The 22612-nt window shown below is 38.0% G+C and overlaps 1 protein-coding gene across 1 annotated transcript in view; it reads right to left on the bottom strand.

Moving 5' to 3' along the window:
- LOC6045820 (protein scabrous) overlaps nucleotides 1-22612 on the bottom strand; it is an 83219-nt gene that overhangs the window by 34811 nt on the left and 25796 nt on the right. The window contains exon 2 of the mRNA XM_038261760.1: nucleotides 11340-11667. Coding sequence (XP_038117688.1) covers nucleotides 11340-11667 — 328 coding nt within the window. The remainder of the gene's footprint in view (nucleotides 1-11339; nucleotides 11668-22612) is intronic.

Here is a 22612-nt window from a genome sequence, read left to right on the forward strand (position 1 = left end):
TTTTAAGCTTTGCATGCCACTCTTAACAAACCAAAAAACAAACATTTTTTTATTGTTATCACAGATTAATATTAAAGATTAAACAGATTCGTTTGAAAAGCTAAAGTTAAATATATCTCCTTCCCACATATCTCCAAACAATGTTCTTTTTCTATCCCGAACAATATTTTATATAAAATTTCAAACACAATTGTTCTAGAATCAAAAGAGCGTCTGTACTCTGTATCCAGCAAACCGATTAAAATTTTCAAAAGCAAATTGTTCACGAGTAAGTTTAGTTCACAATTCGCTCCAGCATCAATTAGTCACCCAGCGAAAACCAACGTTGAAAACGAAGCATCTGCCGGTGTCCAATGTCAAAACATCCGCTCGCGTTTTTGCTCCAAATATCTAACAGAAAAAAAGGGAGGCAGGTCACCCAGGAGAAATTAACATGAGCACAACATAAAACGTCGCGCACCGTCCGTTCACCGGGCCCACCCATCCATACAAGTCGCTCAAGGTTGATCAGAGCGTCGCTACCTGCTGCTGCCATCTGCCGGGCCCCCAGTCCCGTCACAATGTTGTGTTTTGTATCTAATAAAAATCATCATTTTTCTATCCGGCAGCTGCTGTCATGTGCCGCACCTCACCTGCCAGGCGGTTCGTTCGAGTTCGTGTGCCAGGTTGTAGGCAGGGACCCCGACCAGAAAGATGAAAAATAAGGTTCGTTTTTTTCCTTGTTCGGCGCTGCCTTCATTTGCTGTCCCATTTCGAAATTTGCCTCACCCACGAAGGGACACTCCGACCGAGGGGCCGAGACGGCTTTGAGTAAATTAAGGCTCGAGGCTTTCTATTATTCAAGGATCACCTGCCTTCCCGAAAGCAAAAAAAAAAGGAGGACGGTTCAACGGAATACCTCAGACTCAGCCAACAGAAGAGATGTATTTTTTCCGTTTCTTACCAATATCCCTTTCTTTTTTTGGATGCTGCTTCGGAGAAGGCTTTTGTCCAAAGGTTCTCTGTCTAACGCCGAATGTGGTGGCAGCTGTTCGACGGTCCCGTTTTTCAGCATGTACCAGTTTTTGCTTTGTACCTGCCGGGAACGGAACTATTGTCAAGATCTTCAACCTGGTTGAAATTGGTCTCCTTTTAGAGAGGAAACAGTTGGCTACTGGATAAAGATGAAACAAGACGGAAATACGGATAAAGGACTTTGATCAGAAACTAATCTTAGATGGGTGTATGAGTATCAAAATTTGTCTAGTTTAAAGTCAAACAAAGTACTACAATTTTGCTGCGTGAGACTCGTTGGGAATCCTTTTGGGTTTGAAAAGAAATTTTCAGATGTTCCAAATCGACGTTGTCGTGAAATCTTGTCGCATGTCACTTTTTGACGTTCCGAGAAAAACGCGTCCTATTGTGTGACATTGAATTAACAAAAAAGAGAGCACGCAATGTAAACAATAACAAACGCGTTTTGTTTTGGCTGTCCATTCTGTGCATTGTCCTGAAGTTTGGTTGATGTTGGTTGCCGGAGTCCCGAGATTTAATTACAAAAGTTTCCAGTTCTCGAACATGTACGTGTGTCAAACGCGTTCTGACCTAAAACCCTTTTGACCAGCTGTCGCACTTGCAGCAATTTTCATTGTGTGTCAAGATGACAAAATTGAAACTTATTTCATATCGAGAGTGTCAACAATGCACGGAGTTGGTTCGATTATTGTTTAATATCTCAGGATTGAAATACAGTCGACTCTCTGGTTGTCAATATCCAAGGGACCGTCGAGGAAGAGAATCATCAGTTTACAGAACGATGCAAAATGAAGACTCGATTGAAAATATTTTTTTCTTGATACCCAGCTATGGGAGAGAATCATGGCAACGTCCATCAAACAAAAACAAACTAAAGTCAAACACCCTTCAAAGCTTCGTTTCGCCAAGAAAAATGTCTATGCAAGCCATGAGAAAGTGAAATTATTGACAACCGGAAGAAATTTTTAAAGCAAACAGAATCCAAGGGACCGTCGAGGAAGAGATCCTTCAAGCAAGGGAAAATATCGAGGAATGAAGATAATTGAAGTATGCAGATTGAAGGGACTGAAGAATTCATCGATAGATGGAGAATTATTGATATCGAGAAGATCGACAGCCAGAGAGTCGACTGTAGGGGAGTGTGGGGTAATTTGGACACCCTAAGGAAATTGCTCTGTTACGGGCTGTATGAATATTTTAAAGGAATGTGGATGACACCAGAGGATGATAGAGACCATATTTGATGGAAAAATTTCATTCATTTCGATAAATTTTAATGAAAAACCCATTTTTATCGCAAAAGTTAAAAGGTGTCCAAATTACCCCCACATTTTTGTGTGGGGGTAATATGAACACCCCTATGGGGTAATTTGGACATGCCTTGTGGGGTAATTTGGACATGCCTTGTGGGGTAATATGAACACCTTTTGTGGGGTAATTTGGACACATGTTGAAGAATAAGTTTAACATTTGATTTTTTGAGCATGTTTTTTATCCTTCAACCTGGTTTTGTAATTGCTTTATATTTTGAAGTGTTGCTCACAATATTTCATCAAAGGTTTAAATAATGATTTTGTGATAGAACTATAATTCAATAGGAAGATAACAAATAGTTCAGTGTAGTATACATAATTTAATCATTAATACTGAAATGATTTAAACATTGATTCTGGATCAGGCACACTATACTTGTTTTTAGTGATTAAGGTATCGTTTATGTTTATATAAATCAATCTTTATATAGAATTTATTAGCCTGAAAATATCATTTTTTTTTATTTTACATTCTGTAGCCCTTCAAATTTAAATATTATTGTAAACCAGCATAGAAATTAGAAATGTCAAAGAAATTAAATAAAAGCAATCAACATTAGAGTCTTGTTGAACGCCAAATGAACAGTAATCAGATTTTCATTAATTCGAATATTGGAATAAATTTATCAAAATTAAAAAATAGGGGTTTTGTGAAAGTTCTCATTGCTCACATTCATTTTTGATTGTTTTGACATATTAAATCCCTCTAAATTTACCTAAATCCCTTTAAAAACTCATCCAACCATGAAAGTTACTTTTTTTGTTGCCTGAAAGGTAGACTTTCAGGTATGTCCAAATTACCCCACAAGCCATGTCCAAATTACCCCCATAGCATATTCTATCATAAATTGCGATTTTTGATGATAAAAATGGATAAAATGCACAATTTTTATATGTACATATCTAAGGCATCGTCCAAGCAACCCCCTTAAACAAAAATTGACTTCTTTTTTGCCATATAACCCCTGCAAAAGCTTATTTCCCAACCCTCAAATATTAGAACTTAAGGCGGGACCAACCGGCCTTTGGAATCTTTTACATATTATACCAAATCTACTTAACCTATTCCAACTTTTTTGGTTTATTCATACTCCTAGGCCATTACTAGTACTAGCCTTATCACTTAAATTGTCGTTTTCACTTTATATCCGAAGAAAACGTGATTTTTAAAGGGGTGTCCAAATTACCCCCACTGTCCATATTACCCCAAACTCCCCTAGTAGTTTACAAGTTGCAAAAAGAGGATTTTTTCAGCACGAGTCGTACATTTATCCAACGAGGTTCACCGAGTTGGATAAATACGAAGAGTGCTGAAAAAATCAAGTTTTGCAACGAGTTCCATACAACATTTTTTGCAAATCCGAAAAACACCCATTGAGTGACATTTTAAGTCAAATGTTTATGTATTTTGTCAATAAATCGTTTAAATAAAAAAAATGTTGAAAAGTGTTACTTTTCGAAACAAGTGCTGAAAAGTTCAACTTTTCAGCACCCATTTCAGTTCTGAAAAGTAGAACTTTTCAGCATTTATTTTGAAAAGTGTTGCTATTCGATTCTGTTATTTTTGGTACAGAAAAGTAGGCTATTTCGTCGTTCAAGAATGACAGGAAAAGTAAGTAGTTTCACGACGGAATTGCAAAAAAGAATTTTGTGGATCTGTGAAACTCAAAAGCTGACGCTGAGCTGAACAAAAAGGCGTTTGAAATGCAATTTGGCAGAAAATGCACGTGTGAAAAGATAGCTCAAGAACGACGATTTATGGGCAGCACAAGTTTAAATTCCTGAAATTCACTCATTTGATCAATTTCCCAGATTACAATATACACAGCTTATAATTACTGGTCTTGCCCATTTAACAATTAAGTTGGCCCGCCAAAACACGACATTAAATCATTACGCGATACACCATCAATTACGCTGGTAGGTATTCGTCACATTCCTGTAACGACTTTTGCCAATAATGCAAATGCCAGCCAGGTACTTGCAGTTCCAGCTCGGTGAACGACGCTCGGGAAGAGTGGCAGTCCCACGTGCACTGGCAAACAGGGCAAGCTTACGCAGCTGTGAACACCTGTTCAGCTGAATTTTTAAAAAGTTAAAAAAGGGGTGCGCGAGTTTTTGCATCAAAAATACAGAAAAGAGAGTGACCGTTGCTGGCTGATGAATGTATTTTTTTTACGTTCGAGTGTGAGCGAGCGAGAGCCCTTCAACGGTTTCCGTGAGGCAAACCCGACGTTAATTACAGTCCTTGTCCAGTGGACAGGAACCAAACGTTCCCGCTGGCACTGCCACGAGGAAGTACCCGTATGGAGTTGCTGGGTGAGGGCAAGGCAGTTCGTGGCACGTCATGCAGAACTTCCGCCGGTCGTTATTCGGAACTTTTTTATTTTTTGTACTTTTTTCTTCTAGGATGAAACGAACTTTTTTTCTCTCTGCGACCCCCAGTGACCCTCGCCGGGACGGCTTTTCCCCGGGGACAATAATGGCTTCTTTTTGGGGTGGGTAGGTCATCGAAAGACGCAAAACGGGCCAGGTCATAATGACGGACCCACTCTGCACACAAAGAGGCAGGCCAGGCCAGCGATGACTAATTAAACTCGAACTAGTCCTGTGAAATCGTTAATTTTTAGGAGAGCTTATAATGGGGTTGCCGCCGTCGTCGTGTGGACATTAAATTTTTATCATGCTTGAATGCGATAAAAAAGGAAGCACTTTCGGGAGCTTTTCGAGCGAAAATGAACCGATTTTGTGGCTTATGGGAGACTGGCTGGCTGGGAGCACTTGGAGGGAGGGGGCAGTGGTGCCATAACGGGTGACTAAAATTATTAAAATGATTTTTTTGTCGGTTTAATTCCGGAAACGAGAGCATTTTCCCCATATTATTCACGGCTTTTTGATTAAACGAGATGGAGCAAAAAATGAGTTACAACAGCCGAGAAGTGGAAATTATGCTGCGACAAAAAGGCCCTGAAAACGTGTAGTCTGACGTTTTCATACATTGATTTTTTTTTTCAATAATGTCTCTTTTATCATAAATGGAATCTCATTAAAATTAATCAGCTTACACATATTTATTGAAACGGTTTCACAAATATTGTTTCATTTTACAAATTGTTTCAACGCATTATCTTTTCAATTGAGTTAATAGCTAAGTATTTTCAGTATCACTGAATGAATATCAATAAAACCAAGCAGTAATGTATAACTGGATACATTCCGACTAGCCAATTCAATAAAAAAAAAACCATCGACAACATTCCTGAATCCTTACGTGCGTAGGAATCCCTTTCCATCCATTGAATTCGGTAAGATCGACTAGTCACTTGGCTGCCACGACCAACTGCTGCCGGTCAAAAGAACATCTTGCGTGATGGCATCACCATCCAGAGCAATATGAGTCCCAAAAGAGACATCACCGGGCCGAGACGTGCTCCGCCACCAAGCGAGTCCTTACGTACTTGTTTGGATCGAAAGAGCATGAGAGAAAAATAGCCATCACCAACTGCCAAAAGCAGAGAAAAGTGCCCTTTTCTATGCGGCATCCGGTGGTTTTTCTTTTCAAATTTTCTCCTTCGCATCGCTGCCGGGTGTGCTTTTTTTTCGGCAGTTTTTTTTTTCTTTTTGTTCGTGGCTGTGAATGATGGCGAGTCACCACCAAAAGGGAACATTGAATTGTACTGGTGAATGGTGTGGCTTTAACCAATATTAAATGTATTATTTATCACAGTTTTGCTACTATGCATTTTTGAAGCAGTTGTACAAAAATTGCAAGGATATTTTAGAACTCATTTTTAAATAATACGTTTAACAGATTATAAAGTACCGTCAAATTGCCTATGACCGAAGAATGCATCTTGGGTCAATTGTTCGTTCATACAAACATCAAACAATTCTGACATCAGTCCACACAAAAATTGATTCAAACGAAAATTCAATTCTAACCTTAAGAAAGAATTGACTGATTCTTTGATGCACCTTTAAAAATAACTCATTGATTTCACTAAAATCTGAATTTCCAAAATCAATATGTTTGAAATATGATTTTTTTATAAATGGACCGGTAAAAACGCAGAGAAGTACAACAACAAACAGTTATTTTGGAAACAAAATATGAAAATTATACCAAACAATTTTTCTTAGCCTTTTTTTATGTAAAATCGATTTGTAATTAAAAAGTAACTAATATAAATTTTAGAAAAGTGCATCGTTTTCGAGAAACGGAAAAAAACATTTTTAAGTATTTCTAAGATACAGCCACTTCAAAATATATAGCTACATTAAAATTAAAGATTGTCGCCCAAACAGCACTAAATGTTCAAAATTCAAAGAAAAAACCAAGTAACAATGAAAAAAAAATTAAATCACTCATATAATTGTGTGATCTCTTTGAAAATTGCAAATTTAAAATTAACATTTCAAAAGAGCATAAAGCTATTTTCAAGGATGGTAATCGATTAATTTACCGTCGATAACATTATCGTCTAACGATAACGATAATGGTTATTGTTATCTTCGGGACAATAACGAGAATCTAACGTTGTCGTTATTCCGATAATTCTATCGGTGATAATCTTATCGCCGATAATGGACGATAATTCATAAATATCATGTTAAATTATCAATGAAAATTTCACTAAGAATATATTTTCAGAAATTGTAGTAAGTTTCAAGTTGAAATACTTAAAATTGTTTAAAAAAAACTGTATTTTTCGAAAATACTCAAATTTTTATTACTTTAGCAGTTCTCTACGGAATCGGTCTTTTTTCATTAATTTTAATTTTTGTATTTTTTAATCCGGCTGAAACTTTTTTGGTGCCTTCGGTATGCCCAAAAAAGCCATTTTGCATCATTGGTTTGTCCATATAATTTTCTATACAAATTTGGCAGCTGTCCATACAAAAATGATATGTGAAAATTCAAAAATCTGTATCTTTTGAAGGATTTTTTTGATCGATTTGGTGTCTTTGGCAAAGTTGTAGGTATGGATATGGACTACACTGAAACAAAATGATACACGGTAAAATAAAATTTGGTGATTTTTAATTTAACTTTTTGTCACTAAAAATTGATTTGCAAAAAACACTATTTTTATTTTTTTTTTTTGTTTTTTGATATGTTTTAGAGGACATCAAATGCTAACTTTTCAGAAATTTCCAGAATGGGCAAAAAATCTTTGACCGAGTTATGATTTTTTGAATCAATACAGATTAAAAAAAAAAATCGAAATATTGGTCGCAAAAATTTTTCAACTTCATTTTTCGATGTAAAATCGAATTTGCAATCAAAAAGTCATAACCAGTTTTAGGTAATTTTTTTGAAAATAGTCGCAGTTTTTCATTTTTTATAAATAGTGCCAATGTTTGCCCACCATTGAAAAAAATATTTTTGAAAAGCTGAGAAAATTCTCTATATTTTGCTTTTTCGGACTTTGTTGATACGACCCTTAGTTGCTGAGATATTACCATGCAAAGGTTAAAAAACAGGAAAATTGATGTTTTCTAAGTCTCAACCAAACAACCCACCATTTTCTAATGTCGATATCTCAGCAACTATAGGTCCGATTTACAATGTTAAAACATGAAACATTCGTAAAATTTTCCGGTCTTTTCGAAAAAAATATTTTCAAGAAATTTAAATCAAGACTAACATTTCAAATGGGTGTAATATTGAATTTTTGGCCCGATTCTTTGGGCATACCGAAGGCACCAAAAAAGTTTCAGCCGGATTAAAAAATACAAAAAAAAATCGAATGACCGAAATCTCAGAGAATTGCTCATATGCATTATGGGTATCTAATGAAGCGAAATTTTGTATGCATTTCCACTTCATAATATTTTTTTGTTAATAAATAAAAAAAAATCACAAAATTCCGTATTTATTAACGGAAAATACGGAATTTTGTAAAAATATGTGTATTTAAAAAAAACTTTCATAAAGTGAAAATGCATGCCCAATTTCGCTTCGTTTGTACTCATATGACAAATTATGAAAATTTTAGTATTTTCAAAATATGCGATGTTTTGTGAAAATTTCAGCAAATAAAAAACTCTAATAAAATAAAAACGCATACGAAATTTCGCTTCGTTTGATACCCATACTGAGTTTAATGAAAATTTAGTATTTTCGAAAAATACGGTTTACAAATGTTTCAAAAATTTTTTTGATGAAGTGAAATGCATGCAAAAATTTCGCTTTGTTTGTACCCATTTTGCAAACATTGAAAATTGTAGTATTTTAGAAAAATACGATATTTTTTGAACAATTTTGAGAATTTAAACTTTGAAACTTTCTACATTTAAAAAAAAAAATCTTCATGAATGCATTGAAAATTTAACATAATATGGTTGAAAAAAGTCGACTTTAGACAGATTTTTTAAATAAGTTATCGAACATTATCAGCGATAAGATTATCGCCGATAGAACTATCGGAATAACGATAACGATAGCTTATCGTTATCGTACCTACGATAACGATTGAACTATTGTAGTCGTTATCGAGCCTCGATAATTTAATCGCTAACAACCTTGCAATTCAGGATATAATTCTTGTTTATAAACTCACATTGGTCCATTTATTTTGTATTGCTAGATGCTAGTAGGACATTTTGATTTAACTGTCTGTTTGATTTTAAAGAGATGACTTGGATAGTTTTCCTAGGGACCCTAATTACCTATTTAGGTCTCTAAGTTTTCCGGGTTTGCTTCAGTTCAAAGTTGATTATTAATAATTGTTCTTTTCATGTTCTTTACAAAACATATTTATCTAATAGAAGATCCAAAGGCTTTCTAAAGCTAGTGAAAACCTATGATAATTTGAATCAACAAATCTAGAGTTATTTTTGAAAAGATCCTTTAAGCTATGTATCGCATGTTTATAGGACCTTTTCAAAAATAAAAACAAACTCTGAAGATGTTTTTGTGAAAACACTGAGAACGATATGTTTCTAAAAGCAAATATGACATTTCGTAAAATTTTAAACGTTTAGCAAAACAAATTGAAGAAAATGATTTGATTCAGCCAATTACGGTTTATTTTGGGAATATTTTTAAACGTGCAAGTCTGATAGCAAAGTGAAATTAGTTAGCTGCAAAAACGACACAGTTTTATATTTTAATGCACAAATTCCAAATTTATCTAAATGACAGTTTTTTGTTAAACCATGCATATCGGCTAAGTGTACAGATTTTTGCTGAGCAAGAGTTGGTTGCCTTAATTATGGCTATTTAACACAAAACAAAAATCTAACATTACTTCCCATAATTTTGCACAAACGATATAAGTGTAATTCCAAAACATCTCAACCTAACGGTTCCTAACTCCGGACAGTTTTGCGCAGTTGTGGCGTCCTGTCCCGGTTCGATGACGATCATCGCTCTGGGCCTTTTTCCGTTGTGCGTTTCCGTTCTGCAGCAGCCGCCGACGTCGTCGTCACAAATTGCCACGTCCGCTCTCCTCCCGGCCGCCTAGCAGCAAATTGAACAATTCCGTAGCCTCAGAACACCGTCACCGTGTCGTCGTCAGAACGTTTGACAGAAGACACACTGCTGAAGGCGTCCGTGCTGCAGACTGTGACGATGATGACGAAAGGAACACGAGCACGTGCAAAAACGGAGGCTGAGGGGATCCCAAGGATCCGACATCTTTGTGAGCTGCCCTCAGGTGCTGGAAGCGAAGATCAAAAGAACTCATCCAAACAGTGCCTAGGGATGCACTTTGTGCATCGCGTTTGGATGCTTTACTGTGAAAAAATTTGCAGGTCTTTGTTGCCCTAGCTGGGCAAATACCTGGCGCAAGGATTAAGGTCATAGTACACAAGCTTGCTGGCATGGAGTTGAGCCAGAGCTTGTCAATGTAACTGACAGTGATGAGTTGCTGCGGCACATCCCTAGATCTTGGCAAAACTTTTCGCCGAGCAGACAGTTTGAAGAAGTTGAGCCCGCAGGCCTTTGGCCACACAGCCGAGCGGGTGACACAGGAAGCGTTCAAAAATCTTTCCCGAAGTCAATTAGAGCAGGCCAAAACAGACCAGAGAGAAAGGAAAAAAAAACTCGCTTTTTTCTCCCAACCGACCAACCCAAGTTGTTTATTTCCTTCAATTTTCAGGGAGATTTTTTTTTTTGCTCTTCAAGCTTCCTGGTGGCCCCGAAGGGACACACTCTTGGTGACTCTCTTCCTCTGAAAAATTTGCCATCGTGGAGAGACGGCGACGAGGAGGTCTGTTTGTGCCCGGAGGAAGTTTTCAAGAGGATGCAAACGTTCTGTCAATTGAAATTGCAATGGGACAGTGAGAAAAAATGCTAGAGGTTTACTCCGGTTGATGTTCTACAGGGTGAGGTAATTTAATTCTGGGTTTTGGGATGAAAACAGCTCCAGATATTAATTTGGAGTTAAATTTTTTAATCACCCGCCTGCAATCTTCAACTTTTTTTTATCACATCTAAAGATTCAGATTTATAAAATATTTGGTATTTGTTGTTTCTTCTCTAGAAAAATAAAATCATCAAACGATGTAGGAATAAAGAACAAATTTGGTAATGCAATTGGAGTAAAACATTTTTAAAGTAAAAGGTACAAATCCTACCAAAATCATTCGACTTTGTTAGTTTATGATTCCCCAATAATTAAAAAAATGTGCATTCATTTGTTTTGAATTTTGGTATTACACCAGCTACATTTTAAAGCACAAATTTAATCCAAGTTCATCTGATAGCTTCTGGTTCTCACTTCCTTATGAAAGTCGAGTACAACGATAAAAAAAGCTCCGAGCGATACCACCTGCATCCCATCGCGGCGACACAGCAGTGACTATTTCAATTTAATTCCAATCCAACAAACATTTTCCCAGGAAGGCCCCCACTGGTGTGATCTTGACAAACTGATATCATTTCCCGCGAGTTGAACTCGGTGAAAAGCGTTGCTGGGCTCCACCGACGATGGTATCGCCCACCAAAGGAGTGTAGCAAAGTTCGCTCATTAAAAAAGCAATCCCCCCCTCTTTCCCCACCCCTACCTTCTCGTGCAGCCGGTTCCAGCTGCGGCGGATGTCCTGGGCGCTCTGGACGGCCTCCTCGCGCAGTTCCCGCACCAGCACCTCGGTTTTGTCCTGCCGCGAGCGCAGCGACTCCAGCTCCAGCCGGAGCGTGGCAAAGTCCGCCCGCAGCCCGGTGATGTCCTCCGTCAGTTGGTTCCGCAGCTGGGCGTCCTTGGACACGTTGCTGGACGACTCCTGCAGCTCGGCCAGCTCGGACCGGATTTCCGATATCGACTGCGACAGCCACTGCACCGTCAGCCGGTCCTTGTTCGGCGAGCTGCCCTCGCGCAGCACTTTGATATCGGCTCTGAGGGGGGAGGAAAATAGACAGACAGAGGAAAAGCATATTATTTTTCCATTGGACAAGACAGAACATTTTTTTTCTATCCCCGCTCCCTGCTGTCGTCGACAATTTCATTGCGAACGAACAACTTTTTTCCATAATCAATTCCATTCCATTTCTATAGTCAACAGGATGATTTTTTAATTAAAACTTATTGTGAAAGGCAGGAAAAATAATGAGAAATCATCTGAAGCTACCCGAGCATGGGTAAATAACAAGGGAAATGCGTAATAATACCTTTCTCTGGTATCAATACCAAATTTTGGTATTCCTGGACCCTTTAAAATTTGTCTTAAGGATTATGCAAGAGCAAAATGTGGTATCATACCAATTTAAGGTATTGTTTTGATATTGCAAAATTGCATAATTTGTCAATGATCGAACACCACATTTTGGTATTCTTTTGGTATTACAGTATTTTATCAAATTCCTCTGCAACTATGGGAAAATTTTGACCAATTTTGACAAAATAATTAATTTTGCGCTATAATGATGTCTCAAAGCGAATGCTTTCATTCAAAACCGGAAATTTCAAACTTGATTTTAAACGTTTTTGATATACCCCCTATAGAAATGACTTGAAATTGTGGAAAATTTTCTAAGTCAGGATGGCACATTTTGGTATTATTTTGGTATTAAGGTGTTTTTATCAATTTCCTCTGAAACTATGGGAAAATTTTGACCAATTTTGACAAAACAATTAATTTTGCGCTAAAATGATGTATCAAAGCGAATGCTTTCATTCAAAACCGGAAATTTCAAACTTGATTTTAAACGTTTTTGATATACCCCCTATGGAAATGACTTGAAATTGTGGATAATTTTCTAAGTCAGGATGGCACATTTTGGTTTTATTTTTGTATTAAGGTGTTTTATTAATTTCCTCTGAAACTATGGGAAAATTTTGACCAATTTTGACAAAATAATTAATTTTGCGCTAAAATCATGTCTCAAAGCGAATGCTTTCATTCAAAACCGGAAATTTCAAACTTGATTTTAAACATTTTTGATATACCCCCTACAGAAATGACTTGAAATTGTGGAAAAAATTTTAAGTCAGGATGGCACATTTTCATATTATTTGAATATTGAAAGGTTTCATCAATTTTCTCTGAAACTATGGGAAATTTGTTAAAAAAATTTACGAGTTAATTAATTTTGCGCTAAAATGACTTGAAACCCAAAAATGTTAAAGATGATTTTAAAAATTAGTGTGATATACCCACTAATATATTTTTCAAAAACGTTGAATATCTCTAAGTCGGGATAACCAAATACTTTGAAAAACGAGTCAATCGACAGATTAATGAATTTTGGTGAATTTCAATTCAGTTTCATTTTAATAATACTTATTTTTCAATCTTGTTATTTTTCAGAAGCTTCAAGAACTTCAAGCACAGGCCGTTCATCAATGACAAATGCATTCGGTGTGGTGAAGAATATCACTAATAACAACATGGAATCATCAGGTGAGTAGATTTTGCTGTTGCATATGAATAATTTCCGTTTTTCACTAACTGCAACTGCTGCACTAAAATGGTATGAAAATACCAAATTTTGGAATTACTTGTTCAAATACCAGCGACCATAATGTGCTCTTGGTTGCCCAGTAATAGATGGTAAAATACCATGAAATCATACCAAAATCATGTATGTGAAAGACCACAGAAATACCAAAATATGCTTTTCCAAGGGCGCGGAATACCTCAAAATAAAACCATGGCAATACCAAGTTTTGGTATTCAAGCAATGTTCAAAATCCAGAAGACCTCAACTTGGTATTGAAATGGTTTTATTTTGAGGTATTATTTTACCCTTGGAATAACATGGTTTGGTATTGTTGTGCCCTTCCACATACAAGACTTTGGTATGATTTCATGGTATTTTACCATCTATTACTGGGCAACCAAGGGCACATTTTGGTCGCTGTTATTTGCCCAAGTAATACCAAAATTTGGTATTCCCAAGTTATTTACCCCTGCTCGGGTATACAGTCAGAGTGGATACATTTATGATGAGAGTTGGGTAAATGCATTCTGATATTCGAATTAATATGTTTTAATGATAAGATAACCATTTTAAAACACTGCTGGTTTAACAAGTAAGAAGATCAAAAAAGTAGTTTTGCAATTTCGTTATAAAACTTCTTACTCTTTCAGTCATTCTTGAATGAAGAAACGACTTCCTTTTAACGCTAAAAATAATAGTCGTGCTGAGAAAATCTTCTTTTTGCTACTTGTTGCATACAGATTTTCCAACACGAGTCGTACATTTAAATTTGACGTAAAAGTAAAGTGATGTTTTCCCATGCCCCATGCATTCATGAAGAGTATCGGGGCCACATTTAGAAAGCGGATTCAGTGCCAATTTCTCAACTTAGTGTTAAAAATCCATAGGTCGCTAGCCGTAAAGTGTATGGATAAGGTCCAATAATTGGTCCGAGCCGGGATTTGAACCCCGATCTACCGCTTACGAGGTGGAAGCGTTACCACTAGGCTATGAGACTCGGACATTAAATTTGCAAAATGTTGGCGTCCGCTTGATTAGACAACACAAAAATCCTAGGTGACTACAAGAGACTACAATTATCACGCCCCAAATCTCATCTCAAATCTACTTCATGTTTACACAATCTCGTGGGATATATCCTTTTCCCCTCTCATTCCCGCATTCATAATCATTTGTTCTCAACAGAATGCAACCATAAAACCGTCACAAACCATCATCATTTTCCTTCTCAAATTATCGGGACTCAGTTCCCGATCAAGGATGCTAGATACACAGATTTGTCTGTGTTTCACAGACATTTGAGCTTGTGTCAGACATTTTTTGAGATGCTCAGACTTTTAAAAAACTTCATTAAGTTATGGTTTTGCAAAAATATCAACCGATACTTATTTCGCTTGTCTTCAAATGCTCAAAAACGCAATATCTGATAAATTTATATGACTGTAATTTGGGATATTTGAATTTTAGACAATTACACAGACTTACAAAGACTTTATCACAGACATTTTTAGAAAACCATCTGGCATACCTGTTCCCGATACCCCTCTCGCGCCCTTTTAATGTGGTTTTGGAGAAAACTAAAGAATCTTTGGCGAGTGTTCGTTATGAGGAAAAGAGACAATCCATAGATTAAAGAAGAGAGCTCACAAGCTATTGTAACGGTCGCTATATCTTCTGATATTTTGATGCAAATATTATCAAATGATAGATTTTTGTATCACTCATTTTCAACACTGACGTAAACACTGTCAACAATTATTATTTAATGATACAAGTATTGTAATATACCAAGTAATTCTCTACTAAATCGGCCGATTTCGACCGTTTTTTGTATTTTTTCGGATATTTAGGATATTTTCACGTAACATATCGAAAAATGAGGCATGTCAATTTATAGTTTCTGAATATATCATCGGATCACTAAAAGCAAATGGCGGAATGTTCTACGATATTGTCTAATTTTCCAGTGGTCACACTTCACTTTTGTTCAGTCGACACCTCTGACTGCGGGACCGGTTACAGCTGAAATATTGTCTCATTGAATTCTAAAGCTTTTCTAATGCTGTCTGCTATGGCTTCCTTTGCCAAAAGTTTTTTTTTCGAAAATGATGCATTAAAATTCAATAATTGTATCGATAAATCTCTAAAGAAGTCATTGTTAACATGATGAAATATTTGGATAGAAGTCGGATCGTTGAAGTAGTGCCCACTTGTTTTTTTTCTATTGTTTCAACATCTGTAATTTTTTTATACGATATTCTGACGATGTTTTATTTCGATATTCAATTCACCTTGAGTTTCTTTTTCGGTCAAGCTTTTAAAGTTAATAATTATCTCTACGAATAATTTAGAACAAAATCATGAAATAATTGATGTTTTCGAACAAAATTCCAAGAAAAATAAAGAACCTCATTTACATTTCTTTACAACCAGCCCCAACTAATGAGACACATTTCCAAGAAAAATTAAGTCATAGGGTCTTGGAAACAATTTCCACCATACCAAGGTACTCGACATGGTTAAGGAAAAGGGAAACTTAATAATAAGTAGAAACACCACCACCACCACCACCACCAGGGAAGTAACCTCATCGTTATCTCGAGGTAAATTCAATATTGAAACATTGAGGCGCACAATTTCACCCGACTCTTACCACCCACCAAAGAGGTTCGGTTTCCGAGTGGGTGGAAAATGGATAAAGTGAAAGCAAAAGAAGATAAAACTTCTGCGTAATTTTAAGGGTCGTGAGGGCGTTACTCCGGAAGACTTTTATGGACAGCGGACGCGTGTGTTTGGTGCCACGATTTCAAGAGGGGTTTGTGTTGGAAAAAAGGAACTTTGGAATGGAAACGGTGAAGCTCGTTGGAACTTCCCTTTCGTCAGTACTCTTTTTGGGGTGGTGTAAAAAAGATTTATCGATTTTTTTTTTGCTTCCACTTGTAACATTTCAGTTCGAGGTAATTTCGACATTCGAGTTTCATACCAAGAAGTCCAAATTTAGCCTTTGCTGGAAATACGCCACAGATTCGAGGATAAACTTTCCATGACCAAACCCAAAACATTCCTCCCTCGGAAATCTCACTCCGGTGGTGTGCTAAGTACGGCCTTCGAGGCATCACCGGTAATCGTCCTTGAAATTTATCACTTCGCGGAAAATCACACCACAGAGCAGATTCTGTCAGGTGAAATAATGTAGTCTTCGTCACGTTTCAACCCTCTGACACTTCTCGGAATGTATGAAAATGTATGATCAGTGCGATGTGAAAATTTATGGCAGTAACTGTTGATTTACCATAGAATTTCGGTTTGAAAAACGTTAAATCTGACTCAAGTGAACAAACTCAGTTCTTTAAGTTCAGATGAAATTTGTGCATCCAAATATCTACAAAATCACGGTAAAGATGAGACAAAAGTCATTGAATCCCTATAGGTGATCCAGGTGATTGGATGCTGAAAGCCTTAAAATATTTTTTTTCCAAACCACCACCGTGGTGCACCGGTGAGAAATTCTCCAAATTCTACAACGATAAGGTGTCAAATCGAGCATTCCCGTGGTTTGGCGCGTGAAAAACGTCAGCTGAATACGTAAAATCCTCCTACTTTTGTGGGTTTTTTTTCTTTGGCAACCGGAAAAAGCGAGTGTAGGCGTTTTGTGGTGAATATAACGTCGACAATCTGACAAACTTTTTTTTGGTGGTGTTTCAGAGAAGATGAAGTGGGGCCTGATTGAATGAAGAATTTGACTCTTCCCCGTTGCTTTGTCGTCAGAACATATTGCTCGTTGGTGCTGAGAGTTGTGGCTAGCAAATGACTTTATTTTGAAACAAGGTAACTATTTCATATGAGAGGAAATTAAACCAGAGTGCAAACGAGTTGTGGTGAACACTCGCTATGCAATTAGTTATTTTGAGATTCCATGTCCATTGTCCAATGTCCATACAAGTTTGCTGCAATTTGTGGAAAAGTTTAGAATTGATAGGTATGAGTTGTTTGTCATGCTTAAAGTGAATCAATATAAAGAATGTAAAAAACTCATTAATTTTGGTTAATTTTCCGCTGAAATTTCAATTCGGTTGGTTGGAGTGTGTTCAGGGAATATACCAGACCTTGACGAAATTGAAGCGCTTATCAACTTCAAAAAATCGTGTTGGGTAATCGAGTTTCTGAGTCAATATGTTCACGCAAAGTTTATGAGGTATAATTTAGAATAAAATTTGCTGCAATTTGTGGAAATTAATTTATGTAAGATGTTTATTATGCTTGAAGTAAAACAAAAAAAAGTATGTTAAATGAGGTATTAAATTTAGGTAATTTTCTATAAAAATTTAAATTCTAACGGTTGGAGAGTGTTCAGGGAATCCAAATCTACCAAACCTTGACGAAAATGAAGCATTATTGACATTAACTTCAAAAATGTTGAGTTGTGTGATCGAATAAAGAAATTGGCTCAGAATTCGTTTCTGAGTCAATACGTTTAGACTATGTTTATGAGATCTGATTTATATTTTTTTCTGAGTAATATCCTCAGTTCTTAACAGGGTTATTGTGGATTTTATAAGTACGATGAATTAAAAAAAATCTCGTATTTTATACTTAAGAAGCATTAAACTTTGTAGGCTTCGAAATTTAAAACATTTAAAAATAAAACACATCTTGTTTGCTGAATTTTGAATAATGATAAAAATGTCTGAGATAAAGTTCAGAAAAAATACCGTTTTAGACAGAGTTTTACCGAAATCGGAGAGGGTTTGAGACATTTTTTTTGATTTTGTGTGAGGCAACAGAGAATAACCCACGTTGATTTACACAAAATTGATGTAACATGTAAAGCATCTTTCTACTTGAAAAATCCGGAAGTATTCTTGGAAAACCTGTTTCCATCCTGAACCTTTTTACATCACCACACCAGCCGGTTTTAACTAGCATACAAGCATCCTTTAACAAACCATAATCTTGTGTGAACATGCAGCTCCCTAGCCTGATCCTAACCTACGTAAATGTCAGGTCCCAAGTCCGGGTCCAGGTGCGTAATTAGCGTTCTTCCTGTCAAACCCATCCATCCCTCGTAAGTGTGTGTATGTGTGTGCGAGCGCACCTCGTGTACGTGTGTCTACACACAAACTCTCTGTTTTCCTTTGCTGGCCAAACAGACAACTTCATTTAGCAACAGTAGCAAGCACCGCCACCCCACTGAATAACTGTGAGACTGAGAAGGCTTTTCCGGTGAGGCTTTAGCCGAGCAGGTCCACGTTGATCTTCGAGCCTCGTTCCGCCTTTCAGGGTCGTCGTCGTCGGCTAATGTAGCCATATCATCGTGTTGAAAGGAACGATGTGTGTGTGTGTGTGTGCGTGGGTGGAGAAAAGTATGAAAACGATTTTCTCGTCCTCGTCAACGCGCGCCGGCCGGATACATGAGGAACACTCATCGGACACGTAATACATGGGATGGCTAATAGACATATCGGCAATGAAGTTCTGGCCGGCCATCAAGGCAAGTGCGTGTGTGCATAGTCGGACGTCAAGCAGAGAATTTTTTTTTTTTTTGAATTAAATATACTTTATTGAATCTTTCTTATAATAATTACATTTGGTTTACATAATAAGTGGTCAGCTGTGGCTCTTCAGCTTTAGTTTGCTTTTCGTGATTTAAACACTGTTCATATTCATAACTTTAAAAGTATATGATTTATCATTTTTGTAACACTAGGTACAATGAAGAAAAAAATTAAGAAAACATAACCTAACCTAAAACTAACTTAATCTTACCATAAACTAAACCAATCCTTGAATCAAGGGGTATTCAGATATAGCACATTTTTCCCTGAATTTCAAACATTTTTCTTGAATCTTCTGATCCAACATTTTTACTTCTGCTAATTCATGAACCTCACTTGATCTAGTCCAGCCAGGAACATTCAAAACCATTTTGAGTACCTTGTTTTGGACACGCTGGAGCTTCAATTTATGAGTTCTAGCGCAACACTCCCAAACAGGTACTGCATACTCAATAACGGGGTAAATTATTTGTTTGTAAACTGCTAGCTTATTTTTCAAAGATAACTTTGATTTTCTGTTAATTAAAGGATACAAACACCTGATGAGAATGCTGCACTTGTTCAATATTTTATCTACATGCTGTCGAAACAATAGTTTCGAGTCAAGTATGAGACCTAAATATACAACTTCCTTTGACCAGGGTATTGAAACATCATTCATTTTAATCAAAACATCATCCTTTGGGACAAATCGGGCCGATTTGGAAAGTGGAAAAATGATGGTTTGAGTTTTGGCTGCATTTATGCGAATTTTCCAGTCGCCAAAGTATTCGGAAAGAACGTCAAGACCCTTCTGAAGACGGCCAACTAAATATCTGGTTATTTTACCCTTATAAATAACGGCAGTGTCATCAGCAAAAGTGACAACACACCATTACCAGGAAGAGTAGGCAAATCAGATGTAAAAATATTGTACAGAAGTGGGCCAAGAATACTTCCTTGGGGAACCCCAGCATCAATGTTGAATAATCCAGAAGCAATCCCATTCAGAAAAACCTGAACGATCTCTCCGAAAGATAGTGCTGGATAATTTTGATAAGATACATTGGAAAACCGTATAAATACAGTTTATGTATCAAACCATCATGCCAAACATTGTCAAAAGCCTTCTCAACATCCAACAAAGCCATAGCAGTTGATTTAGACTCAAGCTTGTTCTGCTTGATGATTTTAGTTACTCTCGTAAGCTGATGAGCAGTATTATGCCCCTTTCGGAAGCCAAACTGCTCATTCAAAATTATATTATTATCGTTGGTAAAATCCAAAAGCCTTGAATAGATGACCTTCTCAAAGAGTTTGGACAGACTACTCAAAAGACTAATGGGACGATAACTTGTTGGCGATGTTGGATCTTTTGAGGCTTCAAAATTGGTATGACTTTGCCCAGCTTCCAATTGGTGGGGAAGTAACCAAGTTGCAAACATTTATTGAAAATATTGGCTAGATGTTGAAAGAACTGATCACTCTGTTTTTTCAACACCAGATTAAAATGTTATCAAAGCCAGGAGCTTTCATATTTTTCATTTGTTTACTGCAACTTTGACTTCCTCACCAGAAACATGGGAATCTGCAGGAAATTCAAAGGTAGAGTCATTAATTGTTGAAATACTATTGGCAACTGATGTTTCTTTACGGCTGGTCATGGAAGCGCCAAGATTATGAGAACTAACAAAATGAAGCCCAAGTGCATTTGCCTTTTCCTCGGATGTAATCAAAGGAGAATCCTCAACAATAAGAGGAGGAATAGGCTTTGGTTTGTTTTTAAGAACTTTTGAAAGTTTCCAAAATGGTTTTGAATAATTCCCAAGCTGGCTTACATGTTTTGAAAATTCTTGATTTCTGATATTGTCAAGTCGGTCTTGTATGATTTTGTTCAAATTGTTAACTGAAATCTTTTGTCATAGTCCCCAGTCCGTTGATATTGTCTCCTATAAACATTCCTAAGTCTAATCAAGTGTTTAGTATCTACGTCAATATCAGTTACCTTAAAATTAACAGGAACCTCCCGAACGTTGGCAGCCTCTGCTTGGTTGATAGCCTGCTGGATCACCTCCAGCGAACGATCAATATCAGCAGAAGTTTCCGGGTGTTGATCATAGTCGATGTTGCTGTCTACCACTTGCTGAAACTGCTGCCAGTCAACGTTGTGGTAATCTTTCCGGGTTGGTTGCCGCTGCGGAGTAACGGAAGCTCCAACCTCCACAACCACCGGATAGTGATCAGAACTCAACTCTTCAAACACCTCAGGATGAGCCACGTTCTCAGCCATATTGGTAATGAAGAAGTCGATGATTGAGTGATTCCCAGACCGAGCCACCCTCGTTGGACGATCCGGACTCACAACGTTGTAGTATCCGTTTTGCAGATCGTTGTGCAGAATCACTCCGTTCCGATTCCTCCTGCTGTTGCCCCAAACTTCATGCTTCGCGTTGAGGTCACCAGCGATGATGTACTTTGCGCTCCGCCGTGTCAGCTTCTGGATATCGCCCTTCAGTTTTGCTGCTGAACCATCTCTGGCATTCACCTGACGTGGGCAGTATGCAGCAATGAAGAGTACTGGGCCAACCGAAGTGGGAATTTCCACTCCAACGGCCTCGATGATGTCCAGCTTAAAGTGTGGCAGCCGGCGTGGCTTGAGATCACGATGAACAGCGACAAGCACACCTCCTCCTCCAGAGGTGGTCCTGTCGAGCTGCGTCGCGATCTTGTAGTTTTGCAGATAAACTTTTTCACCGGGCTTCAGATGAGTTTCCGTGATGGCAGCTACGTCGATCTCCTTCTCGCGAAGAAAATCCACCAGCTCTAAGTTCTTCCTCCTAATGGAGCAAGCGTTCCAATTCAGCAGCTTGAGGGACCTACGATCCATACTGGATGACGAACGAGGTCAGCACTTCAATCTGCTGGGTCTTGGTTTTGCATCCACGCAGTGCAGCGGACATCTGTTTGAAAATATTGAGGAGTTCGGTTGAGGTGTAAAGATCATTACCATTTTCCTCAACTGCTGGTTCTTGGGTTGGTCTTGGCTCCTGGCTGAAGCCCGGTGGTGGCGGTCTCGGCTCCTGGCTGGAACCCGGCCGTGGATGATTCATCTCAGCTCTCTTCCTGGGATCCAACGGCAACGGTGCCAAGTTTGGGACCTGGCGTCGCGGTTGAAGAGGTGGAAAATTTTGCTCCACCAGGGCTGGAGGAGTTCTACGACGCTGAGGCTGATTCTTCGTCGATGCTTGCTGCCGAATTTTCACGAACTCAGCTCTCTTGGGGCACTTTCGGTCGGTTGACGAGTGCTCACCGTTGCAGTTGAGGCACTTCACCAGCGAATCTTGGATGCACTGGGACGTGATGTGCGCATCGGTACCACATTTGGCGCAACGACGCTTCAGGTGGCAGTTCTTACCTCCGTGCCCGAAGCCCAGGCAGTTGAAGCATTGTGTGACGTCACGATGCACTGGTCGGTATCGCTCCCACGACACGATAATGTTGAAAACCGCTCGGATTGCCTTCAGCTCAGGAAGCGTCGTCGATCCCTTAGCCAAATGCAGCAGGTAGAGCTGGTCACGGTACTTGATGTCTTTGTTGCGTCGGCTCATTTTGTGCACGGCCAACACATCCAGTTTCAAAACTTTTAGCTCGGCAGCTAATTCCTCCACTGGCATGTCGTACAGACCTCTGACGACGATTTTGTACGGCTTATCCATGACGACATCATGGGTAAAGTACTCCGCCTCGTTTTCGGTCAAGTAATCCTTGACCAGTTGATAGTGCTGCCTGGATTGCACCAGCACCTTAAATCCGTCCTGACACAGACGAATGTTGCCTAGGACTTTCCCAGACTTGATGAGTTCAAC

The sequence above is a fragment of the Culex quinquefasciatus genome, chromosome 3 (assembly GCF_015732765.1).
Source record: "Culex quinquefasciatus strain JHB chromosome 3, VPISU_Cqui_1.0_pri_paternal, whole genome shotgun sequence".
Classification (NCBI taxonomy): Eukaryota; Metazoa; Arthropoda; class Insecta; order Diptera; family Culicidae; genus Culex; species Culex quinquefasciatus.